Source organism: Telopea speciosissima, chromosome 2, assembly GCF_018873765.1.
Source record: "Telopea speciosissima isolate NSW1024214 ecotype Mountain lineage chromosome 2, Tspe_v1, whole genome shotgun sequence".
Classification (NCBI taxonomy): Eukaryota; Viridiplantae; Streptophyta; class Magnoliopsida; order Proteales; family Proteaceae; genus Telopea; species Telopea speciosissima.
In genome coordinates, this window is record NC_057917.1 from 31,222,682 (window position 1) to 31,243,056 (window position 20,375).

The 20,375-nt window shown below is 40.3% G+C and overlaps 1 protein-coding gene across 3 annotated transcripts in view; it reads left to right on the plus strand.

The window, feature by feature from the left end:
* LOC122652524 (probable proline transporter 2) overlaps window positions 1–20,375 on the plus strand; it is a 57,842-nt gene that overhangs the window by 11,870 nt on the left and 25,597 nt on the right. The window contains exons 2-5 of one of the 3 annotated variants that reach the window (XM_043846288.1): window positions 2,949–3,166; window positions 3,686–3,910; window positions 4,351–4,445; window positions 16,771–16,960. In XM_043846288.1, the coding sequence (XP_043702223.1) occupies window positions 3,007–3,166; window positions 3,686–3,910; window positions 4,351–4,445; window positions 16,771–16,960 (670 nt within the window). In that variant the 5' untranslated portion in view covers window positions 2,949–3,006. Of the gene's footprint in view, window positions 1–2,750; window positions 3,167–3,685; window positions 3,911–4,350; window positions 4,446–16,770; window positions 16,961–20,375 lie in introns of those variants that run through there. The other 2 variants (XM_043846287.1, XM_043846290.1) reach the window with 2 other exon arrangements.

The window sequence follows — 20,375 nt, forward strand, 5'->3', positions numbered from 1 at the left end:
CCTTTTTTTTTTTTTTTTTTTTTTCTGATGCAAAGGAGAAATATATTAAAACAAAAGAGAGGGATTACATAGAGATAGACTGATTGTCATATATTTTATATTGTTCTAACTAATCCTGTGGATAACATATGTACTTAAATATTATTTTGTTTAATGTTTATCAAGTCACCACCCAACATTTTGCTGGATTAGCAAATGAATAGAAAGGCTGAATTTGATGATAGAAAGGTTATCCTATGTGGAAACAAAGAGTAAAAAGTAACCAGTTTAGATAAGAGTAAAAAGTAACTAGTTTAGGTAAGTCAATTTTTATTCTAAGACAAGAGTCTAAGACCATATTATAATAATATAAAGCATTGATTTGAGAAGAGAGCATGTACTGAAGCAATTAGCATAGCTTGTGCAATAAATGTTTTTTGTACAAAATTAAAAGAAAGAATGGGATTCGCATAGGGATGCCTTTGCTAAATTAAAGTCGTAAAATGTAAAAGAAGACAATTAGGATGAAGATTCCTTCCCCCCACCCCCTAAACAAAAGAGACGCATACCCCTCCACTTGGATCTATGTCAAGATGATCTTTTATTGCTAATTGTTTTTATATTCTTTAATGTTTTAGCTATCTTCATGGTTTTTACATAGGGCTTCCCTTGCTTGCAGCAATTCCAAATATTACATACACGATCTTGACATTTCGAGATGACTCATCAATCCTTTGTCAATTCCTTTCATCCCAAATCTGAAATGGATAACGGTAACCGCCACAAACCAAACCTCCTTCAAAGATAAAGATAATCCTTTACGCTTCCACCATTAGAACTCTCTCTCTCTCTCTCTCTCTCTCTCTCTCTCTCTCTCAATGTAAGACCACACATGAATTTGCACGATGAGAACTCTCTATAAAGATGATAAATATGATCATTTATCATCATAAAAAGGATGCTTTACCTTTGCACGTGATAAAGATAATCCTTTACGCTTCCACCATGAGAACTCTCTCTCTCTCTCTTTCTCTGCCACGTAACAAAGGCTCTACGTGCATATATATATATATATATATATATATATTATAAACTTTAAACGTCGTCCACATTTTGTTATAGAATATATTATATATGAAGATAAAAAGTGATACAATACATTTTATTATAGTGTTATTTTATGTAGAATTGATAATTTTCTCTTCGAGCCATTCCAACCCATGCATTTCCTTCTCCCTCCTCATGATCAGGGCCAATCAGGGTCATCAATCAGGGTCAGCCCGGCCCGATCCTGAGGTCGGGTCAGGGTTGGATTTTTAAGGCTCTAAGTCTCTGTTGGGTCGGGTTGGTCTTGGGCCGAGCTAAGTGGACTCAAGATTAGACTAAGGTTCTATAAAACCCGGCCCAACCCGACCCTGTTGCAGCCCTAAATCTGCACCCACCAACATTTCACGATAAAAGTAGTATCTTGTACTTCTCTGGCCCTCCATTGATTTTTTCTTTTTGGGGTTAAATCTACTTTTGAAAATAACAATAGATGCCACCAATTTTAGGATTGCTCTATTGTATTATTTTAACATTTCGGCTACCTTTTTTTTTGTGGGTAGAAACTAGCAACATTTCGGCTACTTGTGTTCCAATGAAAATGAATAGTTCTCTTTAGTCCGGTATGGTGGGCCCATGAGGACTAGAAATCTGGAGTAGTTACAGTCTAACAAACTTCAAAACTAACACAAACTTCAAAACTAACTGTGCCTACCTTCAATACCTAAAAAAGGCCAAAAACAAAAAAAATCTGGGCCTACCTTTCTTTGTAATGTTCCAATTCCCTACACGTATTAGCTTTCGAGAGGGGTGAAACACTACACGGAACTAGCAATTTTTAAATATATATATATATATATTTGAGACAAGAGGGGAATCCGACTTTAGGCCGAAATTCCTCTCTGGGCTTTTACATGACCCCGCGTCATGCACGAACTGAGAGTTTCTGGGCCCTAGTGAGCCTCAGGCGGGTGGCCCAAAGAAATTATGCAGCGGCGAAGGAGTAAGGATGTACGATCCAGTCCTATCCTTCTTTCCTTTCTTTAAATTACAAATTTACTACTGTTGGAAAGGAACCTTTTGCCATGAGATATTGATAGGACATAGTTACGCTCCATGGTGATTATTGTAAATTTTGATGCAATCGGTTGGATTGGAACCTTTTCAACTCCCATTGATCCCACGGTCACAATCCGTGGAGGAAAACCTGCCTGTCCTCTGCAGGTAGGGGTGTAAATGAGCAGCCGAAATCTGTTTCTGTATCCGTATCCATTTAGCATCATCCGAATCCGTTCGAAAGCTAAACGGATGCGGATACGAATAGGCTATAGTTATCCGAAAAGCTATATTTACATGTAAACGGATAAAATATCCAATTCATATTCGTTTAGCACTATTCGAATACGTCAGAAAGCTAATCGAATGTGGATGCGGCTATAGCACTATCCAAACCGAATCCGATCGTTTACACCCCTCTCTGCAGGTGGACTTCATGACGACTTCATGATACCTTGGAAGAAGGTAAAACCGTAAAATAACTAACCTAGTGGGGCAATGCCGACATCTCAGTTCTCATCATTTGGGGCTTGTAGTACAATCTATCACGAATCTCGATGATTGATTGGTGGAAGCTCCAATCATATATAATTCTAAAGAAAATTATATGATAAATTTATTTTATTTGATCAAAGTTCGATTGCGGGGTTGCGGAGGCAAAGAGGAAAATGTTCTTTGCTTGGTCAATTTATTCTGGTTCTTCAGGTCGGCAAGAAATCAATTTGTAGTTACTCAAAAAGGATTTTGTTCTGCTCAGGGAACCGAAAAAGGCGCCTTCGGTGGGTGCGAGCCGTTCACTGAGGCGCACTGAATTTGGAAACTTTTAGCATTAGCGACTGACCGTGAACCGTCCATCTCTCACCTACAGGGATTACCTTACCTTATTTGCTTGAATGCCGGTTCTATATAAGGGTGTCATAGTAATCTATGCAGGATGCCACCTTCACAACCGAAGAGACCTCGTCGCTCTTGCGAGAACAAGAGCAGTCCATGGACGGAATTGAAGTCGAATCACGTCCCGTGAAGATCCACTGCGAGGAGGAGCTGTCCGTGGAAGCTTCAGGCACAGCTCATCAGATAAGCCAAGGTCGTTTATTTGCCTTCTTTCGATACCTTGATCTTCAATCTTGATGAATGGATTTCTGTTATTCTCGGTTTCTCTATTTTTCTGTTTCGTTGATGTTGTATGCACGCAAAGTGTTAATGGAGAGGTAGACTGAATATAACGGTTTTGACAGTAAAAAATAATGAAAATGGTTTGATAGAGGTGAACGTCGCAAAATTATCCGTGTTAATATCCCTGTTAATGATCACAAAGAAATCCTACCTTCTGCAGAATTTAGGTTAATTGAGTATTTCATTTGAAAAAAAAAGAGTGTTTCATTAACCTACTGCCCTTTTGAGCAATTCCTATACGCTGGAAGTCAGTGTTGAGTAAAAAATTTAAATTTTCTGCTCTAGTTTGGTTTCGTCTGTAGAGAGAACCAGTGAAATTGATAATTTTGTTGGGTATTCCATGTATTCAGCAAATGTTAGTGTAGTTAATCTACTTTATTACAAAATGAGTTTGATGAGATTTCTGTTTTTTCTTGTTTGGTTTGTCTAGATTCATGGTTTCAAGCAGGTTTCGTCCTCACCACTGGCGTGAACAGTGCATATGTATTGGGGTATTCTGGCACAGTAATGGTACCCCTAGGCTGGATAGGTGGTACTATAGGTTTAGTTGCGGCGGCCGCTATATCCCTACATGCTAATGCTCTGCTTGCCAAAATCCATGAATTTGATGGAAAGAGACATATCAGATACAGGGACCTTGCTGGACATATATACGGTATGTTTAAGATTTGCCATAGTTTGCTTTCAAGTACATATTTTGTTGTTTCCACCTTGTAGTTCACATTATTTGGTGGATTAGAGCCTGAATACAAGGTTTGAAGTAAAAACTTAACAGAGGTTACCATGACCAACTGTTTAGTGCTATAATATGGTCAGCATTCTAGTGTTTCTTTCTTTAATTGATGTTTCTCATTGCTTCAACTTCTGAATTGCTATAATATATATTTAATTGGTTAAAATTGATTAAAAATTATAAAAATATACTGAAATTAGTAGTGAGATAGTTAGTATTATAATGGAATAATGGTTAATAATAACCATTATTTACAGGTATTTTTTTAGTGATAGCTATGACCATAGGGTTGTTAAAACAGTGCTTAAATTATTCACTTCTAATTCTTTGATGTAATAACTGACTTTGGTTCTAAATTTCAGGCAGAAAAGTTTATTCACTTACGTGGGTATTGCAGTACATAAATCTATTCATGATCAATACAGGATTCATCATTTTGGCTGGCCAGGCTCTAAAGGTAAGATTAAATTAAAGCAATTGTCTATTATGTTACTGAATGCTTAGCAGTGTTGTTAAGGTGATCCATAGGTGAAGAACCTTGGGGTTCGAGGGTAGGCAACACTTTCCTAGGGATGGCTAACTAGTTAAGAGCCTAGGTTGTCATTTTAGTTAGGCAACTGCAGAACCAGTAAAATGTCTTTACATATATCCCTGTTACTATGTGTGTATGTGTGAATGTATATTTTTTATGTCTTCTTGTGATGTATGTGTCATTAGAATGTGTTCTACATTTTCAATTTACGGGCATATTACAAAAAAAGCAACATATATGCTTACTCACAAGTTTTATCTGCTCAGTAAACATGTTTGTACACTTTCATTACCCCATAACAATTACCAAATGTGCTAAAATGACTCAAAAAAAAACAAGGTCGTAGTTCATAGGCTAACCCAGTGAAGAACTCTAGTGATGGATACTAATATATATTTTTAAATCATATTAGAATATACAATCTGTTGGGCAAAGGTCCAGAAATACTAGGCCAAAGTTAGGCTTATTGAGTACCTGGTTGAAGCCTAGACTACAGACGTCTCTATCATGTAGGTTACCTGGGCATTTGACAACACTAATAATGAGTAGGAAGAAGTCTTCAAGGCCATATATGCTGTTGTTTTGTGGGTATTTATGACTTTGAGAACAACTTAAATCAGGTAATCTTTAACCTTCCGTTCTCCCGTCACCACCTCTAACTCGTAGCATAGAACTCATTCCCAGTTGCGCTCAATGGTCTTAATGAAACTGTTAGTTATATGTCCAGAATATCGTAGGGGTATTCTGGACCTTTCTTCTTTCTTAGTTGTGTTTATTATTTCGTTTTAGTCCCACATTGATTTTGTAATCTTTTTTATTCATTCATTATGATTATAAATAGAAGTGCTTGGTGATCACATTGATTATCCAAGTCTTACCCTAATTCAGTCCTCTTTACATGGTATCAGAGCAGAATTCGAATTAGGGCCACCCATCATTAAATCTCGATCTCTCTTCTCTCTCCATCTCTCTCGGATTTCTCCTCTCCTTCCTCTCTCTTCTCCCTTGTTCTCTATTGTCACATAGGGCAGCACTGATGAGGTGATCATACGATCCAGTTGCTGCCCCCATTACCTCATGAATGATATTTAATTCTTCTCGATAAGAACCAGCCATTGCAGCCTGCGGAAATTGGAGCTTCAGTTTTTTTTGGGATTGCTTCTACTACTCATACAAGGAATCAACTCCACTTTTGAAGACCACAACCTGCCGGTAGTATTCCCTATTGGTTCAAGTTCTTATCTCAGTTTTACAGCACTGTTTCAAAAACCCTGACAATTGCCGATCTAGGGGATTGGGCTCTCTATTAGTTCTGATTTTTTTGCATGCTTCTTCTCCACTTATAAGGAGTCATTCGAATGCTATTTGGGCCTCCACAGTTTTGGTTTTTTGTGAAGACTCCTTGAGATCGATTTCACCATCATCAGGGTTTTTTTCAAAACCTTGACAACTATCGATCTTAGGGATTATTGCTGATTATTGGATCTGTTTTTTTTAGGGTTATTTCCTCCATTATAAGGGCTATATTGACTTTAGTTGGGGTTATAATTCTGCAGTTTGGTGCCTTGTTATTCCCTTCATCGATCTCAACAAATCAGGGTTTTTTTTTCAAAACCCTGACCAATATCGATATAGGGATCCTACCTTGCTGCTGTTTCTGATTTTTTAGGAGCTCATTTAGCCTAGTATTTGAAGACATTAGTGGACTTCTCTGCTGCCAATATGGGTGACTCTACCAACTCTACGGCTACTTCTGTTCATGATGGCAATAACAAGACAGATTATCACAGCTTTCCACCTAACCCTATCAAACTGGATGGCTCAAATTACCTTCTATGGTTCAGATCAGCCTCCTTTGCCATTGTTGGTCGTGGCCTCACCGACCATATTGATGGCACTAGTGTTAAGCCCAGTGATAAAGGCCCTGCTCAGACTAAGTGGCTTGCCAATAATGGTGTTCTCATGTCCTACCTCATAGGCTCTATGACTTCAGCTTTACAGCATCATTTTCTTCTTTTGGATACTGCCGACCAGATTTGGGCTGCTTGCAAGGAGACCTATGGGCAGCTTGGCAATGATGCCCAGGTTTATGAAATTCGAAAGAAGGTCCTTCACACTACTCAGGGAGACCTTTCTGTTTCGGACTACTATGCTACTCTCTGCAGCCTATGGCAACAGTTGGACCATTTCTCTGATTTTCACCCTTCTACAGTTGATGACATTGCTTCTTATAAGAAACATATGGACAAGATTAGGGTCTATGATTTTCTGAATGGTTTAAATATGGAGTATGACCCCATTCGTGTTCAAGTGTTGGGCCATCAACCTTTTCCCACACTTGAACACTCTTATGCATTGGTTTCTTCTAAGGAGAACCGCAGGGCTGCCATGTTACATCCTCCCATTACTGACAAATCTGCTCTCAAGGTTGCTGCCCCCATCATTCCTATACCTAGTGGCACTGCTTCTTTTGGTGATTCTCCTACGGGGACTGTCGTTTGTGAGCACTGTCACAAACCATATCACACCAAGGAGAAGTGCTGGAAACTTCATGGGAAACTAGCTGACTTTGAAGCAAAAAGAGCTGCCAAGACCAAGACCAAGACAAAGACCAAGGCCCATCAGACTGAGACTGTTACTACAGCCCCTACTATTGACACTGGTCTATCCCAGGGTGGTCTACAGGCACTCCTACGTATGCTGAGGTCTTCCGTTGCTGCTGCCTCTACTACATTAGCTACTGCCAATTCTTCCGCTCATTCAGGTTCACACTTTGCCCGGTCAGGTATTCCTTTTGGAGGTCATTGTGCTTCTGTAGCCTCCCATCCTTGGATCATAGATTCTGGGGCTACAGATCATATGACCGGTTCCTCTAGTTTGTTTCATAGATATTCTCCTACTTTTGGTAAGGACAAGGTCAAGGTAGCTGATGGTTCCCTTTCATCTATTTCTGGAAAGGGAATCATCAACTGCACTTCTTCTCTTCCATTAACTTCTGTTTTGCACATTCCTAATTTTACTACTAACCTTCTTTTCATTAGTAGTATTATTCGTGATCTGAACTGCAAAATTACTTTCTTTCCTTCTCATTGTGTGTTTCAGGATTTGACCTCTGGGAAGACGATTGGATTGGGTAAAGTGCACGGTGGGCTATACCTGCATAATGATGGTCGCTTCTCTCCACCACCATTACCTTCTCCACTACACCAGAACTCCATAGTCTCTTCTGAACTCTACCAGTGGCACTCTAGGTTAGGTCACCCCCCTTTAGGAATTTTAGCACATTTATTTCCTAGTTTGGTCACCCTACATACTAAGGATGACTTTTTTTGTGAGGCGTGTGTTCTGGCCAAACAGACACGTTCAAATTATCCTATTTCAAATAAAAGAAGTTCTTGTTTTCAGTTAGTGCATTCTGATGTTTGGGGCCCTAATCGTAAACCCTCTATTTCTGGCCATCGGTGGTTTGTATCTTTCATTGATTGTCATTCTAGAAACACATGGGTCTATCTCTTGCACACAAAAAATCAAGTTTTTTCATGCTTTCAACACTTTCATAAAATGGTCCAAACTCAGTTCCAGGCTACTCTCAAAATATTGAGAAGTGATAATGGAACAGAGTATAAAGAATCACAATTTCAAAAATATTTGGCTGACCATGGAATCATTCATCAGACTAGTTGTGTTGATACCCCTGCCCAGAATGGTGTGGCAGAAAGGAAAAACCGCCACTTGTTAGAAATGGCCAGAGCATTAATGTTTGCGAGGAATGTCCTGTCTCAATATTAGGGGGATGCGGTTATCACGGCAGCCTATCTCATCAATACGCTGCCATCTCGGGTACTTTACTCCCGTAGCCCCTCTGATGTTTTAATTGGTAATTCCTCCTTTATTGTGCCTCCCAAGGTGTTTGGTTGTGTGTGTTATGCTCGAGATACTAAATCTCCCAACAAACTTGAACCTCGGGGACTCCGTTGTATTTTCTTGGGTTATTCTCCAACCCAGAAAGGCTATAAATGTTACCATCCCCCTTCCCGCCGTAGCATGGTTAGCATGGATGTTGTTTTCCATGAGTCCCTTTCTTATTATTCTTCGCCACCTCTTCAGGGGGAGAGTACTGGTGAAGATGTGGCTTTCGAGATTCCTCTACCTGAGGAGCCTCTGGCTGCCTAGCCCTCTTTACCACCCACGGCTGTTGTTCAGCCCCTTTTGGGTGCTTCCCATCCACCCTTGGATGCTGCCTATGCTACTTTGGAGACTTCCCAACAACCTCTGGCTGTTCCTCCCTCACCTAATGGGAATCCTTCACAGGGGGAGACCATAGAAAATAGTGTTGTTAATATTCCTACTCAGGGGGAGTAGACTCCGGTCCAGAGAACTATTGGTGAATTTCAGAAGAGAATTGACAACTCCAACATGATTACCTATACAAGGGGAAGATCCACAAGAGGGCAGTTGCATCCCACTATAGCACTAGTACCCATCTAATTGCCGGCTCCAGACACAGATCCTACGTCTCCTGGTAATCCATCTCCTTCCGACCTACCTATTACACTTCGCAAAGGTATTAGGACTTGCACTTTACATCCCATATCTCATTTTGTTTCGTATAACTCTCTTTCTCCCTCTTTTCGTGCATTTGTATCTTCTCTTTCCTCTGTTTCGGTTCCTAGAAATTGGCAGGAAGCATCTACAGATGGAAAGTGGAAGACAGCAATGTTGGAAGAAATGAGAGCACTACACAAAAATAATACGTGGGATCTTGTGGCTCTTCCTCCAGGGAAAAAACCAATGGGCTGTAGATGGGTCTTCGTGGTTAAACAGAAGGCTGATGGTTCGGTGGACAGGTATAAGGCACGTTTGGTTGCAAAGGGGTTCACTCAGACTTATGGAGTGGACTATCAGGAGACCTTTGCACCAGTGGTAAAGCTTAACACCGTCAGGGTGTTATTATCTTGTGCTGCAAATATTCGGTGGGATCTTCAGCAGTTAGATGCATAGTTGTCATGGCGACGCCATGGCGCTGGAGAGGGTTGCATGGCGACCTACGCCATGGCGTCCCTCTTTGATTTCTTCTTCCTGTCTCTCTTTCCCTCTTCGATTTCTTCTTCCTGTCTTCAATTTCTTCTTCCCTCTTCGATTTCTTCTTTCCCTCTTCGATTTCTTCTTCGATTTCTTCTTCCTGTCTTCTTTCCCTCTTCGATTTCTTCTTCCTGTCTTCTTCCCTCTTCGATTTCTTTCGATTTCTTCTTTCCCTCTTCGATTTCTTCTTCGATTTCTGAATTTTCTTCTTAAAACTTGAGAAACAATAGAGAAAAAATAAAACATGGCTTAAGTATACATCTATTAACACATTAAAAATAGAGAAAATAAAAAATAAAACATGGTCGACATGCTCACCATGGCAACGCCATGGCGGGTGACATGTCGATATATTGATGTGACACCCCTCCACCGACTTGGATCGCCGTGACGCCGTGACAACTATGATTAGATGTCAAAAATGCCTTTCTCCATGGGGAGTTTGAGGAGGAGGTATATATGGACATTCCACCTGGTTTCTCTGATGACAGGACTAAGGGCAAGGTTTGTAAATTGAAGCGTGCCCTTTATGGCTTGAAGCAGTCACCCAGGGCCTGGTTTGGCAGATTTCATAAGGCTATGATTTCAGCAGGTTACAAATAGAGCAATGCTGATCACACTTTGTTTATCAGACGACTTGGTGACAAAGTTACTCTTCTCATAGTCTATGTGGATGATATTGTGATCACTGGTAATGATGATGCTGCAATCAGGGATTTGAAAATTCTTCTTGGCCGTGAGTTTGAGGTCAAAGATCTTGATCCTCTAAAATATTTTCTAGGGATAGAAGTTGCTCGATCTTCAAAGGGCATCTTTCTTTCTCAAAGAAAATATGTCCTTGATCTATTGACTGAGACAGGGCTACTTGGCTGGCATCCTTCAGATACTCCTATGGAAGCTACTACAAAACTTAGGGAGAAAGAGGGTGAGCCGGTTGACAGGGGTGCCTATCAGCGGTTAGTAGGCAAACTAATCTACCTTTCCCACACTCGCCCTGACATTGCAGTTGCTGTGAGTTTGGTGAGTCAGTTCATGCATGATCCATATTCCTCTCATATAGATGCGGTCCGTCGTATTTTGAGGTATTTGAAGTTTGCTCCAAGAAAGGGAATTCTTCTATCTGCCAATGGTCACTTGAAGGTTGAAGCCTATACTGATGCCGATTGGACTGGTTCTCCTGACAGGAAATCTATTTCTGGCTACTGTTCCTTTGTGGGTGGAAACCTTGTCACATGGCGGGGCAAAAAGCAGAATGTTGTGGCGAGGTCTAGTGCTGAAGACGAGTTCCGCGCAATGGCACAAGGAATTTGTGAACTTCTGTGGCTTAGAGGATTATTGCAGGATATTGGTGTTGCTGTCTATCTTCCAATGATGCTTTATTGTGACAATAAAGCAGCCATTAGCATTGCTCATAACCCTGTCCAGCATGATCGTACTAAACATGTGGAGGTTGACCGACATTTCATCAAGGAGAAGCTTGAAGTTGGCTTCGTTTGTGTTTCCTTTGTGAAGTCTACTGATCAGCTAGCTGATGTGTTCACTAAGGGATTGAGTAGCAAGCTGTTTCATCCTGTCTTAGTCAAGTTGGGCATGCATGCTATATATGCTCCAACTTGAGGGGGAGTGTTAGTTATATGTCCAGAATACCGTAGCGGTATTCTGGACCTTTCTTCTTTCTTAGTTATGTTTATTATTTCGTTTTAGTCCCACATTGATTTTGTAATCATTTTTATTCATTCATTATGATTATAAATAGAAGTGCTTGGTGATCACATTGATTATCCAAGTCTTACCCTAATTCAGTCCTCTCTACAGAAACATGTCCAAGCCGTATCAAATGACTTTTCCTCAACTGGTCACCTATTGATAATACTCTATAGCTTTGAAAACCTATGGTTTTAGAAGTTTGAGAATTTCTCAGTCTTCATTAGAAACCACCAACAACAACATAGCCTTATCCCAACTAAACGGGGTCGACTGCATGGATCATAGCTCTCCAATCAGCTCTATTCGAAGTCATACATGATACGAGGCGTAAGCTAAGCATGTTTTTGATGTAGGTCGAAACATGAAGAAGAAAACAACAAAAATAAAATTTGGGAAAAGTTACTGTTCACGTGAACAGTACCACGAGTTACTGTTCAAGTGAACAGTGGCGTGGGCCTCATAGGGACAGCTGGAGTGCAATATTAGATGCTTCCATAGTTTAGTTTCTATTTTCAGTTTTAGAAAGTAGGAGTTTTTATTTTATTGGTTTTATTTTTTTCCCTTGGAGAGTAAGTACCTGTTTTTGTTAGAGTTTTTATATTTTGCAATGCTACTTTATTTTGGTAAACTTTCCAATAGCCATAGGTAGTTACTATTTTATTGTAATGGTTTTATTCGTTATTGAATAAAATAGGGTTATATTCAGCCGCCAACGATTTGAGTTTAGAAAAAAAAAAAAAAAAAGAAACCTTATGCTGGTTTTGTTGTGAGATGTAAGGGCTGTGAGAGAATTCCTGTGAGAGATAGGTACGGTGAGAGGCCGTGGGTGAGAGGCCCTTCCCTATAATGCAAGAGTCGACCTCGAACCAGTGAGAAACTAGTGAGAGATCGATTGCAGCCAGAATCAACACAATAAGGATGAACTAATTGAATAACTGAAACTTTAGTGCTTTTGTTTTCTGTTTACATATGAAAGAAGAACATAGAAAAGGATGAAAAGAATAAGAAGAGAATACAGAGAAGATAGAAGAAAGGGGGTAGGGGAATGGCCTTCTCAGCGTTGGTCTCTCATCCACAGCTATCCTAGCTGTTGAAACATGGAATTTCTCCCATAACCGATGGCAAACTTGGCCACAAATTCTATTTTCCAGAATCTCATCATTCCTTACAATAGGGGGCCTATTAATAACTTAGGCAAGCTTACAAAATAGAATCTAGAAAGTAGAAACTTCCTAAAACCAAAATAGAAGGTAGGAAAATAGCCACTAATGAAAAATAGAAATTAGCTGAAAATAGAAACTACTAAGGCTTTATAGATCCAGCCTTCTAAACAAGCAAGGAAACAAAAATAGAAACAAACTGAAATTACAAGCTACCTAAATGAAATAAAATGAACTTTCAAAAGCTGAAATTAGAAACTAAACTTTGGCAGCATTAGGATGGGATCTTTCTCCACTTGATGGGCCCACAAAATCTTCTAAAAAATATCTGTACCCAAGGAAAATATGGACTGTGACACTGTTCACGTGAACAGTGTCGTAAAACAGTGTTTTGGTCTTTTATTTTCTTCATGCTTCACTCTGGGCTGGGGCTGCCTTAGGTGATGCTCCATCAAACCAACAAAAACTTGCCACATCATCAGATCAGGCTGCTTCTCATAGCCGTCGCATCCCACAACCTTGCTAGGCTGGTTTTTGGGGCTTGTTCCTGCAGGTACATATGAACTTATGATCTTCATCACCCTACCTCCCTTCTTCTATCTATCCATCTTCTTCTACCTTTTATCTTCTCTTACTTTCCAATTTAATTTGTGTGTTTGGTGATCTGCTGCAACCAATAATCGATCAAGGTAAACTGTTGTTGAGGTCACGATTGATTGGTGATTTAATTGGCTGAGATCTTGTCTGGGGCTAGGTCCTTCGTGATCCAGCCTTACATTACTCTTTCCTCACCACTTCTCCTATGGCAATTTTTGGCCTGCCCTTATAGTTCCCACAATCTGAATCAAATCACTCTTCCGTATAGGGGCATTCCAAGGCCTTCATTGAAAATGGCCATGCCACCTCAAACGATTCTCTCGAAGCTTATTATAAATCGGAGCTACTCCTAACCCAGCTCCAATATGGTCATTCCTTACCTTATCCTTCCTAGTTTTGCCACACATCCATCTCAACAGCCTCATCTCTGCTACACTTAGTTTATTTATATGACACTTCTTAACTGCCCCACAATCCGCACCATACATCATAGCTGGTCGTATGACAATCTTATAAAATTTTTCTGTAAGCATTAAAGGAATATGCTGATACTCAACAATCCGGACGCACTTCCCCCACTTCATCCATCCTATGTTAATCCTCTGACCAACATCATCATCTATGTCACCTTCTTTATTTACGATAGTGCCTAGATATCTAAATAGTCCCTTTGAGGAACCTCCCTCTCATCAATATTAACCACCTCATTATCCGTCCTCGTGTGGCTAAAGTTACCCCATATATTTAATTATGTCCACATATTTACATAACACCCTTCTCTTCTCCATTATATTCAAAATTAACTCGTTAAGGACTCTGTCGTAGGCTTTTTCTAGGTCAATAAGATAGGAAGATCCCTCTTGCCCCTCTCTATATCCTTTCCATGGGTCTCCTAAGTAAGAAGATAGCTTCCATCGTGGATCTTCTTGGCATAAAACCAAATTGGTTCTCCAAAATAGTAGTTTCCTTTCTCAGATGGGTTTCAATCACGCTCTCCCATAACTTCATGTATGGCTCATTAGTTTTATGCCTCTATAGTTATTACAGCTCTAAATATTACCATATGGTTGAATATCAAAGTGGAGATGTCTGACACATGGTGGGCTATAAGGTTGAGATGACTCCCGAAATCTATCATGTGACCAATAAATGATAAACTTGCCTTCTAATCGTTTGGATTGGCTGCATTATTCTTTCATATGTTTCAGATCCGGCTCTCTGTCCTGTTGAGCTACTGAGCTCACCATCTAGAAACTTTTGTCCATGTTATATTAGTTATAATAAAATATTTTATATATAAAATCCTCCATCCTTCAATTCTTATGTATGTATTGCTAGAAAACTTTTCACTTATTGATTTGATTAAATTACTGACATCTGTACATCTATGTGGTAATTCAATTTTTTTTTTAGTAAGGTTACAACATGTCAAAGATTCTTTGGCTGGGTTATATATAACTTATTGGTACATCTTTTGGTAGTTATGTGCATCTGCAACCTAGAACTCATTTTACAAAAAATACTCCTGAAAAAGAGAGACCATCCTATGTACAGATGGATATTTGACTAAAGTAGTTGTACAGAAATGTTTGGTAGAAAATAAACAAAGTAAAGTGACTTGCTTGGTAACTGTGGGGACCATGTATGGGTTGAAGTGTTCATATGCATATTCAAACTTGTATAAAATAATGGTTCTAGTGGGCCAGCCTTGGCGCAGCGGTTAAGTTGCGCTATTGCAACCTGTTGGTTGTGGGTTCAAAACTTGGAAACAGCCTCTCCTGTGAAGCAGGGGGTAAGACTGCGTACATTTGCCCCTCCTAGACCCTGCAGTAGCGGGAGCCTCTTGACTTGGGATGCTCTTTTTTTAGGGAAATTTACGTTTACCACCCCTGTAGTTTGAATCTATTATGTCTACCACCCTTGAAAATTCATCTATTCCAAAACCTCCCCTACATTTTGAAAAAACCTTACAACCGTACCCCTACCGTTAGATTAGAACAGTTAAGTGATGATGTCATCGCCCAATTTTAATCTAAATGCCCATATTACCCTTAATGAAGGTGTTTTTACATATTTACCCCCATTTATTTGTAGCCCTAACCTGCTGGTTAATTTCTCTCTCCTCTCGCTACCAGAGTCCCCTACTGTTGCCGGAGTCCGTCGGAGACCCCTTCCGCTGCTGCTCCCTCTACAGCTATTTTATCCTTCCCTTCCTTTTACCCTTCTTCTTCTTTCTCCTCTTGCAATCCCTTTTTCCACGGTTACATTCTCATGGATCTTTCTTCGTTCTTCCGACCCAACAGAAGAAGGGTGAGGCCCTTGCTATATCCAAAAGCTGAAGAAGAGAAGCCTCCTCCTTCGACTGCCAATAACATCAGTTCTGCTCATCTGGGCACTGAAGAAATTTTTTAAATTTTCTCCATCATCATTGCTTTGTCTGGAGTGTTTCACTGGTGAAAATTAGAAAGAGAAGGGAAAAAAGAAACTGCTTCTTTTACGTAGAGCTTCAAAATCAGAACCCTTCAGTTCTCAAATTTCAAACTTTACCAAAAGATCTGTACCTGAAAAAAAGATTTGCAGACCTGTAGCCCTTAAGATACTCCGACGATTCAACCGTTCATCACATCCGTAGCTCTTAAGATACATCTCGACGATTCTGGCATTTCCAATCGTCAGCTCGGGGGAGAGAGAGAGAGAGAGAGAGAGAGAGAGAGAGAGAGAGAGAGGATCTGAGGATGATAAACATAGTGATCGACGAGGAATTTAGATACTTTTTAGACTTCTTTAATAAAGATAACAGAGAAATAAATTTCCCTTCCACTGTTATTGGCAGTCGAAGGAGGAGGGTAATACTACCGAGGGAACCAACATCTTCTATTCCTTTTTTTTTTTTTCTGCAAACCCTAACCGCAGGCAACCCAGACGAACCCTCTCCTCCTCTGCTGATCTTCTTCTTCTTTTCTTCTCCGGTAAACCACCGTGGTCGTACCATCTCCATAATCCATAACTCTCTGCCGGGTGCAACAATAAAAAAAATTCATTGGGCAGCCAAGGCTGCCATGATCATGAAATCAAAACTGCAACAGGGTCGGTGACCTAAGGAGTTTATCAATTTTATTATTTTTTGTTATTTTCCAGCATTGGTCGCCGGAATAAGGTTCTCCGGCTTGAAGCAGGTATTTGCAGGGCCGTGGGGCATTGTACAGAGCCACAATCGGCGGCTGAATCATTGGTAAAAGCCCTTGCAGTTTCTATTTTCAGATTGGGCGAGAGGTTAGGGACGGGGATATCCCCATCATTAAGAAATTTTATTCGGGACCTTTTCGTCCATAAAGTTCAAAATTGTCATTTGTTATTTCTTTTTTTTTTTGGTAAATATCATTTCTTATTTCTCATAAGAAATAAGACGGCAAAATTATCGTTTCCTTTCAAAACTAACAGAGTTAGTACTCAGGGGTACAGAAGTAATTTTTGAAATTCTAGGGGTGGTAGACGTAAATTTCCCTTTTTTTTATTATAAAAGAATGGTTCCCTTTTATTATACTTGACCTTTTATTATGCTACCACGTTTGACCATTACCTATAGCCATACTGTCTTCTGGATAAATTATATATCTATTCACTATTATGGGGTCCTGCTGTAGTGAAGTAGATTAGTTAATGTTGTCCTAGTTCTTCTTTTAATCTGCACTATTGATATGCAGGCTGCCTATGTTCTCTTCAGGGATGATCATGTCATGAAGCTCCCATACTTTATTGCTATTTCTGGTTTGGTTTGTGCCATTTTTGCTTTTGTGGTACCCCATTTGTCAGCATTGAGGTTCTGGCTTGGAGTTTCAACAGTGCTTAGTCTAATATATATCGTAACAGGGTTTGTGCTGTCACTTCAAGATGGTATGAACACTCCTTGCATTAATTCTATCTCTTGAAAGAATGTCAGTTTGAATGATTTCTATTCCCTAATCTTCTTGTATATGATTGTTTGAAGAATGAAAATTATGTCATTTTCAGATCACCAGGTGTAGCTAAAATAAATTTCAGTAGGGAAAGTACGTCATCAATTAATTTGGATTCCATTAGATGGTATTGGATAATGCATGTATTGTCTAACCATGCTAACAACAAAGACAATATCTGGGCGAGTATGAGGTAAATAGATAAATCTCCCAACTAGCCTTTGATAGCTACTCTTGTCAACCGGTTCTCCCTCCTTACAAATATAAGAATTAGGCTCTACAGGGATGTCAGTAGGCTTACAACCCAACATTCCAATATCTGTCAAGATTGTCAATGGTGTATTTCTGTTGTGAGAGAGAAATACCCTCTAGCTGAATATGCAGCTTCTATGCCCAAAAAATACCTCAATTTTCCCTAGTCTTTAATTCCAAAATCCTGTCTTAGGAATTTTTTCAAGGAAGAGATCTCCTCCATGCTACTCCCAGTGATGACAATGTCATCAACATAAACAATCAAAATAGTGATATGGGCAAAAGTCTTCTTGATGAAAAGAGTGGTCGACATTTCTCTGCTTGTATCCAATGGACACCATCGCCTTATGAAACCGACCAAACCATGCCCTGGGAGATTTAAACCATACAAAGCACAGTTGAGTTTACAAACCTTCCCCTGAGTTTTCTGGGAAGCGAAACCTGGTGGAATCTCCATGTATACTTCTTCCTCAAGCTCTCCATGTAGGAAGGCATTCTTGACATCTAGTTGTTGGAAGTCCCATCCTTGATTCACAACACATGATAGGATTACTCTAACTGTCTAACAGTATTCATCTTGGCTACCGGGGCAAAAGTCTCCTGATAGTCAATCCCGTAAGTCTGTGTGAACCCTCTAGCAACTAACTTTGCTTTGTATCTATCCACAGTCCCATCAGCCTTGTCCTTTACCACGAACACCCATTTACATCCTACAACTCTCTTTCTTGGAGGAAGCGACATTAATTCCCACGTGTCATTCTTCCCAAGAGCCCTCATTTCTTCATTCATTGCCTCTTTCCATTTTAAATTAGTCAGTGCTTCTTGCCAGGTGTTAGGGATAGAAACAGATGACAGAGAAGAAACAAAAGCATGGAAGGAAGGAGAAAGAGAGTCATATGAAACTACATTAGAGATTGGATGTTGGGTGCACATTCTTTTTGATTTTCGAACAATAATTGGTAAGTCTAAAGTTGGATCACAGAAGGAAGAGACTTATTAGACACATTTGTGGAGCACATGTAGGATTTGAATCCGGGAAGGTCAATTGGTGAGGAGAGATGGTGGTGGTCTTTACAGCTTGTTCTTTGTTTTTCTTCTTTCAAGAGCGTACAAAAACCTTCAGAGTAGAAAGAAGTGGTGCCTACTCTCCCTAAACCGTGTAGGCTGCTCCCCCTGGACCGTGGGCTGAGGTGGAGGTTGTTCCTCCTGTACCATGGGCTGCTGCTCCTGCTCAATTACACCCTCTTCAATCTCTTCATCTTCTTCCATCATGGGCAGCTCCATAGGGTTAATTATGAAAGGCACCTCTTCACTTGAAGGACCAAACTCCCCCTGAAAAGGTGTAGTAGAAGAGTAATAAGGGATTGTTTCTTGAAAAACCACGTCCAGGGTAACAAACATTTTGCGTGAAGGATGGTGATAATATTTGTAACCCTTCTGAGTGGCGAAGTAGCCCAAGAAAATGCAGTGAAGCCCCTTGGATCAAGCTTGCCTTGCACATGATGATTTCGCCCAAAAGCTACACAACCAAACACCTTGGGAGGCATAGTAAAAGTAGATGAACTCAAGAGAAGATCTAGAGGACAGCGACCATCTAACATACGAGAGGGCATCCGATTTATCAAATATGCAGCCAATAGAACAACATCACCCCAAAAACGTGGAGGGACATTCATGGCAAACATCAAAGAGCGAGCAACCTCCAAAAGATGGCGATTCTTATGTTCAACAATCCCATTCTGAGCTGGTGTGTCAAAACAGCTGGTCTGGTGTATACTCTCAGGATCACAAAGATAGGATTGGAGATCACCAACCATATACTTTAATCCAGGCATCGAACTGAGTTTGCAACATCTTATGGAAAGTCTCAAAACAGTGAAAGGCATCACTCTTCTGATGAGGCAAGTAAATCCAAGTGGTGTGACTAAAGCAGTCAATAAAGGTAACAAACCAACGAAAACCATAAATAGATAGACATCGGGCAGGGCCCTGCACATCAGAATGAACCACACCAAAAGGGTTTAAACTTATATTATCAGAAATAGTACAAGTATGTCTAGTCTGCTTTGTCAAAGTGCAAGCATCACAAATAAAACTATTTAGATTACATTGTTTGAATAAAGCTGGAAAAAACTTAAATAAAGTCCCTAAAGGGGGGGGGGGGGTGACTCAACCGACGATGCCATTGGTAAAGTTTGGTCAGTGTAAGTGTAGAGGCTCTTGGGAGAGAAGCAACAATATATAATTCTAAAAAAGAACCCTCTAGCAAATACAGACCACCATCCATCCTACCAGGCTACCACTACCAATCGTACTGCCTGTTTTCAGGTCTTGAAAAACACAGTGGGATGGAAAGATCGTTACCTTACAATTTAAATCCCTAGTGAGGCTACTAATAGATAAGAGATTAGTAGAGAAATTGGGGACATCTAAAACAGAGGAAAGAGATATAGTAGGGGACATTTAATGGACCCTTTTCCTAAAACAGAGGAGAGGGATTTATCAGCCACACAAACCCTACTGCTACCTGACAATGGAGAATAGTGAAGAGATGAGAAGGTGATCCAGTCATATGATCAGTGGCTCCCGAATCGATTATGCAGGAAAGGGAATCAACTGAGGCATAATGGCCACTGAAAAAAATACCTGAGGTTGGATGAGAGGAGTCATGTGACTGAGGGAGAATAGTAGCAAAAGCAGCACTGTTACTGACACGGGAAGAGGACACTGAAGAAAATGTCTCAAGCCTGGTCATCAGACAATGTAGGTGATGAAGCTCATCATAAGAGAGAGGTGCATCACTGGATGTCTTGTTAGCAGTATTGTGATGGGCAGCCGCACTAGGTGGACGACCCTAGCCACGACCACGAGGAGGAGGCCGGCCATGAAACTTCAAACAATGATCCTTGGTATGTCGTTCCTTTCCATAATAATTACACTTCACAGGAGCCTTCTCAAAAGATGAACCATCATTCCCACAGGTAGGATTTCCCTGGGCTGGTGTAAAGGGCAGATCTCTCCATCGACATAGAGTGAACAATAGCATTACGACGACTATCCTCAAAAGCGACTAGAGCATAGGCCTGCTCGAGGGTAGGAAA